This window comes from Cynara cardunculus, assembly GCF_001531365.2.
Source record: "Cynara cardunculus var. scolymus isolate 2C chromosome LG 13, CcrdV1, whole genome shotgun sequence".
NCBI classification, from domain to species: Eukaryota; Viridiplantae; Streptophyta; class Magnoliopsida; order Asterales; family Asteraceae; genus Cynara; species Cynara cardunculus.
In genome coordinates this window covers 5952302-5960827 of record NC_037540.1, presented here as the reverse complement: position 1 = coordinate 5960827, position 8526 = coordinate 5952302, and the positions used below count along the sequence as shown (strand labels likewise).

Here is an 8526-nt window from a genome sequence, read left to right as displayed (position 1 = left end):
ATGAACAATGTTCCAGATTAAACAAATCGAAATTGAAGATGAAAAATCAAACAACTCCCAAGATTGAACAAATCAAATTTGAAGATGAAAACTCAAACAACGTCCCTAACAAAAATATGTTTCTAAACCGGTTAAACTCAGAATCTGGAACAAATGAAGATGGAAATGAATGAAAATCAAATCAGAATCTGGAACAAATGAAAATAAAGGAAGATGGAGAACAAATGAAAATCAAAAGAGAATCGAACATATGAAGAACATAAACGAAGAAAATTCATTTCAAAACCAGAAAATCTGGAACAAAATATATTTCTAATCCTAACAAAAATCAAACTGATGAATGAAATCGATTACTCACTAACCCTAACAAAAATCGAAATTGGCTTGATTTTGAACAGATGAAGATGAAATCTGCAAACGGAAATCGAACCAGATAAAGGTTGCAAATGGAAATCGAAAAGATGAAGAACCGAATGAAGATGAAAGCAACAAATGAGAATCGACCAGATTTGAACGATTGACTAGGCTTCTAGATGCTTCTGGAGATGAAGATGAACACTGAGAAGATGTTATCTTTCTTGATGTTCTGTTTCCCGATTCGATCTGCAACGTTCTCTAATTTTTTTTGGTGTTGATTTGATGCTCTGTTGATTTCACTTGCCATATTCTCCATTTTTGGAGAAGATCTCGTAGGTTGCTTCCTATTCACCCTAATTTGGGGAGCAATGGATTTTAGCGGGTGTCATGTTTGAGATCGTCTATTCGAAACAAATTATGTTTTTATATAAAAATGTTTTATCAATTTATTATAAGTATGAATGGTTTAATTTTTTCAAAATTTTTTTATTACCGGTTTGACACCGGTATAAGTTATTTATCCAAACACTAAAAAATAATTATTACCGGTGTCACACATGAAAAAATCAATAAGTTGTTTTTATAAGCAATCCCAAACACCCCCTTAATCAAATCTATTATAATCGTTAATCATATTTTCGAAACCAAACATCATTTTTCGTTTCTTGTTTCAACCAAACATCATCAATTATTATCATTTTCATTAATGAACTTTTAATATTCCCAACCAAACACTCTTAGGGGATGTTTACTAACGCTTATCCGGGTAAGTGCTTACCGTTAAAATTCAACACTATCAATTACTTATCAGGTGAGATTTTAGTCCATCAAAACGGTATCGTATACAACAATTTATCCATTAAGTGCTAACCGTGATAAGAGTCGTCGTCATCACATACCGAGTAAAACTCTTAGTCATTGACTTCGCTCTTACCAGGTAAGATTTTTGGTTCTTGTCATATTGAATTAGTAAGGTAATGTAAGTTGGTAAACACTTACCCGAATAAGCGTTTGGTAAAGAGCCCCTTGCTATTTGATTAGTCATCTTACTCAATTCTTGTCGAATGGTCAAATCCACCTAAGGACCGAAGGGGCTTTTGTCACATTAGTCATCACGACTAGCCCATTATTGAACATAGGAACCACACGTTAATTATATAATCTTTACGTGTCTATTAATTTCTAATCGATCGTACTTGATTAATGCTTATGAGATGAAGTTACAAACTTCAGAGTGACAACAAACCAAAGAACTTTATAACCAAATATAACTAAATTTAGATATGCACAAGTGATGAGTCATCAAATATTGAGCAAATACAAAAATTACAAACTCCCATTAAATCTAGATATTGCATTGTCTAATACATGACACAAAAATTACTAACATAACTACCGATGGATGATATAAAACAAGTTGTTGCACTAAAATTCAAAAAGCGACTAGCTTTCTGAGGCTAAGTGAAGGCTCGGCTCGGCTCGACCTTCTGAAGTCGGCCTTTTTGGTTTGGTCCTTGTAAACTTAAGTTCTATAGAACATTTTATTAGAACTCTTAGGCATTTTACATGTCCTATAAAACCAATTTTGTCGTAATGACTGTAACGGCTCTACACCTAGACCACTGCAAGGGGCACCCGGGCTTATGGCGATCTTAGGTCCAATGTAACTTACATAAGTGTGCATTCTCCACGTCCTAACTCATACTATAACTTAACCAATAAACCCATATTCTAAATCACATAAACTATACATGACACTGAAATCACCTCAAATTTCTTGAATCTCAAAATTGGAGGTGGATGTTGGGAAATGGAGAGCTGACTGATTCCTGGAGTTTGGAATTTTGGAGCTTCCTTCTGATCATCTTTCCCAACACTTTATTGGTTTCCAAGAGAAGTAAAAGAGTTTCATCAGAAAATTCGTCCTAGCACTTGCCGCTTAAGTTTTCTCTGCAATTTTATTGGTGGAAAGATTCGAGGCAACGTGTAGATCCTCAAAGTCACTGCACGAGTACGGATACTGGTTACAGAACAACGAGGACACCATGCCAGTAGTTCAGACTTCAGACGGTAAACCATATCAGTAGAATCACATGTAGTGGACACACTATGGAGTACATTACGTGTGAAATAATTGACACACATTATTAGTTTAAAACCCAATTAAATTACAATGCGCATTTAGTTATAAATTGGTCCATACGTATTGGATTTTAATCCCACTGTCAGCTATTTAATCGCTGGTCCACCTTCGGTCTTTAACCTCTTATTGAGTGGTCCATTTGACGTAATAATCGTAGTTCCAGTCTTGTGTTGCACCTCATTATAATTGGTGCATTAGCTGTACCAGCAGTGATTGTATTGGATGTAATTCACGGTCCACCTTCGCTCTTTAACTTGTTGGTCAGTGGTCCATTTGACGTAAGACTTAAATAGTTTCAATCTTGTATTGCACCTCATAAAAACTGGTGCATTAATTCATTAGCTGTACTATCATTGAAGCCACACCTGCAGCAATTTGGCATGAGAAGGGAGAGATGGTATGTTAAGTTGGGAGACTCACTAAGGTTGACTTATCAAAGCTACATGTCCACTTTTGGATAACACCCTTAAATTCTCTTCCAAGGGGCCAATCTGTTCTGAACCTTCTCCAGACCTGACTAGATGCATATCTAGCACCCATTGGCATTGGTAGAGCCCGATTGGTAGCTGTCAGTGGCGGATCTCCAGACTCATCGTATTTGAACCTACGTGACCATAAAATGATTCTTATTTCTACTTGGATTTGAACCAATCAGGTGCCCGAAAGATTGGATCCTATATCTATGCTAAGATCAGGATGTTATACAAATAGATAAGAACTGCACAGTGGAATAGTTGATGCAAAGCATGAGTTATATATAATTAATAATGATTCAAATGTTTGTTTTGATAAATAATGAGTTTTAAGAAACCCAAAATGGTGAAAAGAAGATACATTGTATGAATCAGTAAAAAACTTTAATAAATGGATAAATCAAACAAAGACACTTGGTTTTAGAGTAGGATCGATTTATGTAAACAATTCATTTACTACAAAAGAGCAGGGTTCATCTTACACTGTTTTCATCTTTGGGAACATTTTTTAATCAAGTTAAATGCATGAAATAATAATTTATTATTATAATTTTTTTTAGTATAGCATTCAACTTTTTTTTTTATTTTATTATAAGAATATACTTTCGAATTTTTTTTATTAGGGCATCGTACTTGGAGTAATCTACTCATTATAACAATGTGTTTGTCTTTTAAACTGGTTAACCCTTTTACTTTTTTTTTGCTTGTTTGGCTTCAATGAAGTGATAAACATGACATATTATTTTCATGACATGATTAAAAAAAACCTATTTCAAATTATTTTAAATGATTTTCATTTTTTATTGTTATGATTTAAAAAACATTTAATTTTTTTGACTCTTCCGTGTTAAATTGCATGCAATAAACATTCTAGAGTAAAAATTTCTCAAATAATTATGATATATTAATTTTGAGATAAGTATTTTGTTTGTAAATAAGGTAACACTTGTTATTTTATTTTGTTAAAAAATATGTATTTTAAAGTTCTTTTTAAGATGTTAGCTAGATAAATTGTGATCTATAAATTTTTTAATATTGTTATATTAATGAATAAAAGATAAATCTAATGAATGTAATATAATTATATGTCAAGTAATTTTTTTAAACAAATATGATATATTATTTAAAATATAATATTTTTTTGGTTAAAAAATAAAATAAAAATTCATATTTTATTTTTTCAAATAATACATATTTTTTAAAAATGTTTGCGAGATAAATTGTGTTATAGTAACTTTATTAATACAAGAAGGGTACTCGCGCAACGCAGCGAGATAAATTTCTATTTCAATATTTACTTTTTATTTTTCTTTATCGATATAATACGATTATAATATGTGGTTTTGAGAAAACGATAATGTTTTATTTTTGAATGAAATATGAATTTGAATATAGATATGAAAAAGATAAATTTATATTAGTATCAAATTAACTATTTAATAGTTCTCATTTTTTTTTGGTGTAAATTATTTAATTTAATTTTTTATTATAATTTAATTTAGATTTAATAACAAAATAATTTATTTTTGATTTAATAATATAATTTATTATAAAAATAATAATTAAACATTATGTTATAACTCAATGATTATCTTAATTATAATTTATATTTTCCATATTTAAAATGAATGTTTATCCTGTATTTGATTATATTTATCTGCAGTTAGTTACATGAATTCAAAAATGGAGATTTAATAAGTTGTATTTATGCAAAATTATTTTTAATCTTGAATTTTAAGTAATATGTATCAATAAACAGTACTTTATACATAAAAAATGGTTTTTAAGAGTTTTTGTCAAATGCTTTATAATATAATATAAATTGGTATATTAATTAATAGTTTAGAAATTTTCTAGTTCATTTAATATATTTATTAAATAACATGTAACATGTCTAAATAATAAAATATTAAAATTAAAAATAGAATGTCGTAATAAAAATCGATGGATGCTATAATAAAACAATTTTGAAAATACAGTGTTGTAATAAGAAATATCATATCGGCTATAATACATGTGGACAACCTACGTGGACAGTGAGGTGACATGAAAACATGGTATAGTGGATAAATTTAAATCAAAAGGTTACCCAATGCTATAATAAGTAAAATTTTCAAAGTACAATGTCTTAATAAAAAACAATTTAAAAATACAGTGTTGTAGTAAGAAAAAAAAATGGAAATACAATGCTATAAATAAAAAACTTTATGAAAATAACTTGTTATTTTATACATTATGCCATTTTTACTTTCCATGGCTTATTATTTTCTAACAACTGCATTTAACATTGATTTATTGTGTTTCACATCAAAGTCATCATTAAAATGTTTTCTATATTTATATAGGAATATAGGAATTAAAATGAGAAGTCATGAACCCATAATTACAAATATAATTAATATGCTTCCAATTCCAAGTTTCTTGCTTACTGCTATTAATATGCATGCCTCTATCTCCTCTGGTGTTCATAAATATAGTTACAAAGTTGGTAATTATGACCGATAATTTTTCTAACAAGTTAATGAAGATATTAGCTTGATTAGCTCCTCTATCACACAACTTGTTAGAATCTGCTTCTTCTGAGAAAAATTATCGGTCATAATTACCAACTTTGTACCTATATTTATGAACATGTATTGGTGTAAGTTATATGTAGATGTGAACTAGTAATTTTTGGTACATTTTCCCACAGAAGTTAATTTAACCTTTTGGGATATAATTTATGATGTTTCTAGCTTGATGACAATCAAATTCCTTGACACATCATGTGTAATTAACTCAAGATTTCTGCTGGTGTATATATATATATATATATACATATATATATATATATATATATATATATATGTATGTATATTCAGATATGAGGAGGTTCAAGCAAAAACATAGTTTAAAATAACATGAAAAAACTTATATCAAATGTAATTCTAGACTAGATTAGATTCAGTCAACACAGAGGATGCGCAATCATGCGCTTGGTTGGGCGAGCGACCTAAGAGCGTTGATCAAATCTGAATCACATAATGTGATTTTTAGTCTAAAATCACATATGATATATAGGCATCATGGTGTTCTCATTTGAACCTAACCCGATTCATATATGTATTTGTGATGAACAATTAATAACATGTGTTGCTGGCAACTTTCTTCTGCTTATAGAGCATACAACACTTGATGATGAACAGAAAAGATGTTTATCACTGGAAATAGTTACCATAACTAATGCAAGAAAATTTACAAAAATGGATGAAGTTTGAGAATGCATATAAAGAAAGAAAAAGAAAATAGTAATAGCAAGATGACCGAAAATATGATCTACTTGTCCATTATATTCCACACAAAAAAACATTAGTTTTTTTAGATTTGTCTTCTCAAACTTTTGCTCATAGCTAAGCTCAAACAACTAAAGAATCCCAAATGAGTTGAATTCTTGACGTAACTGATTCAGGGATGGATGGGTTGGGTTCAGTAGGACCATGTATATATATAGCATGGTAATGTTCTTAATTACTGCAGGGGAATCTGGTTACTTGCCTTGGTTTTGAGATTGGAAATGCAGAATATTGGTGGTGATGGACATGAAAAATGAGCTAGGGTTTTGTTCATAAATATCACCTGTCAGAGGCACCATTCCGTAGTTGCAGGATTCGGTTATAAAATTGTCAGCATCCCATTCTCCAGGAATTCCTAAGAATCCATCCCTGGAGTTTTGCCAACCTGCTGGAGTGTTGTGGTTAATCAATGTGGAGCAATACTTCGATGCGCCCACAATACTCCCTGAATAATTTTCAAAACTATCAACATTTATATTGGCCAATTGCAGATGTTCTCGAAGCAAGTGATGAGTACCGGAATGTTCAAGGATGGGACTTGATGCTTCTTGTTGGATGGGTTGAGATGGACTAGATCTGTACCCTAATTTTTCTACATTGTGATCATTAAGGCTTGCTGCATATCCTATCCCTAATTTGTAAATTTCATCTTTAGGGTTCCTTCCGAACAACTGCTTCGATTTCTCAAGTTCTTTGATCATCAGTCTCTCTCTTGTTCTGTCCCTCGCTCTTGCTCTCGCTTGGTCCCTTGTCTCCCTTGCCAAATAATGATTCTGAACTCTCCTCCTTGATTCCCTGTTTTGTATCTCCTCCTTTGTGTTCTCCAGTTTGTCGGTTGCAGCTTTGATCTCGCTACTGAAGCCTGCTTCACACTCGGACATAAGTGAATGCATCCTCTCCATCTCTACACTCAGGCTTTGGTTGGTGTGTTGTGGATTGAAGTTTTCAGCGACCTCTTTGATGGCTTTATTGGATTTGCAAAAGAGCCACTCAATGGTCTTACTGGCTTTGTCAAACCCTAACAAGTCTTGGAGATCGAAAAACTTGCGGGCAATGTGAAGTGACAACCTCATTCTCCTATCTCGAAGACCCTGAGCTGTATGTATCTTGCTGTGCCTGTCCTTCTTACCTACATTACTTGTTTTCTTTAGACGATTCGATTCAGAAGAAGGCTCATGAGTGATATTTTTTAAGGGTTTGTTCGGGGAGCAGATCAGGTGACGTTGATTGGTATGACTGCCTATGAGCATTGGAGTAGTAGAGATTTCATCAAAAAAAGGTGAAGGGAAGCCCCGAAACAAAGGAGGCTCTTCTTCATGGCATGAATTCAGAATTCCATGACCCTTCTCCTTGTTTGGATCAATCAAAAGACACTCCTCTCTTTTTGAAGAACACATATGCTCCATATTGAGAGAGAGAGAGAGAGAGAGAGAGAGAGAGAGAGGTTATTACTTATGCTATTTCTAGTAATTAAAGGCTGGTTATATAACTGTTCTTTTTCGGATCAAGAGCTTCAGGTGATGCTGTAATTGCACATGGTTGAAGGAGGATAAGATGATGATGGTGGTGAAGAAGGAGAAGGTGAACTTGATGCTTTTGAACAGAAGCATTGTGTATGGCTTCGAGTCTTGGACCATATAAGTGATGAGAGAGAGAAAGTGGACGTCTCGTAGCAATTCACGTGGTTGCAGAGTAGCTATATCTTGGTTTTCTGGCCTAGAGAGAGAAAAGAGAGAAGAGGTTTACATGTACTTTAACTCCGTTTGAAAACATTCAATTTTTGTTTTAAAATATCTCGTTATCATTACTTCATGCATATCATTTCTAAAGAAGTAGGAGAAAGAGCAAGTTATATGGATTTCCTGAAATTGTTAGGCTAACAAAGAACAAGTTACTAATTGAACTTGTGGAATTGATATCGTTTTTACAATCTAACCTTAGCAATTCAACGTTGTTAGAGTCCCACCCCATTGGATGGACTTGGATAAATTCTCCTCTATGCATGTTAGAACCTCCATTTTCTTTTTAATTAAGGGCTCTTTTGGAAAACAATATTGGGATTCCACATATTCTCACATGATATCATAGTCAAGTTCTACTCTCTAGAACATCTTTGCCCATCTAGTCTCAATTGGAAAGAACGTGTTAGAGTCTGATATCAGCTAGATTTATATAAATTCTTCTCTCTATATGTTAGAACCTCCATTCTTTTCTTATGAGC

General features: G+C 32.2%; 1 protein-coding gene across 1 annotated transcript; it reads right to left on the bottom strand.

The window, feature by feature from the left end:
* Positions 1-6499: 6499 nt before the first annotated feature.
* On the bottom strand, positions 6500-7711 carry LOC112526129 (transcription factor TCP12-like). The gene has a single exon (XM_025136519.1). The coding sequence runs from the start codon at positions 7709-7711 to the stop codon at positions 6500-6502; it is 1212 nt and encodes a 403-aa protein (XP_024992287.1).
* Positions 7712-8526: the final 815 nt, after the last annotated feature.

Coding starts and splice junctions, on each gene's coding strand:
- LOC112526129 (XM_025136519.1), bottom strand. CDS start 7,711: ATGGAGCATATGTGTTCTTCAAAAAGAGAGGAGTGTCTTTTGATTGAT.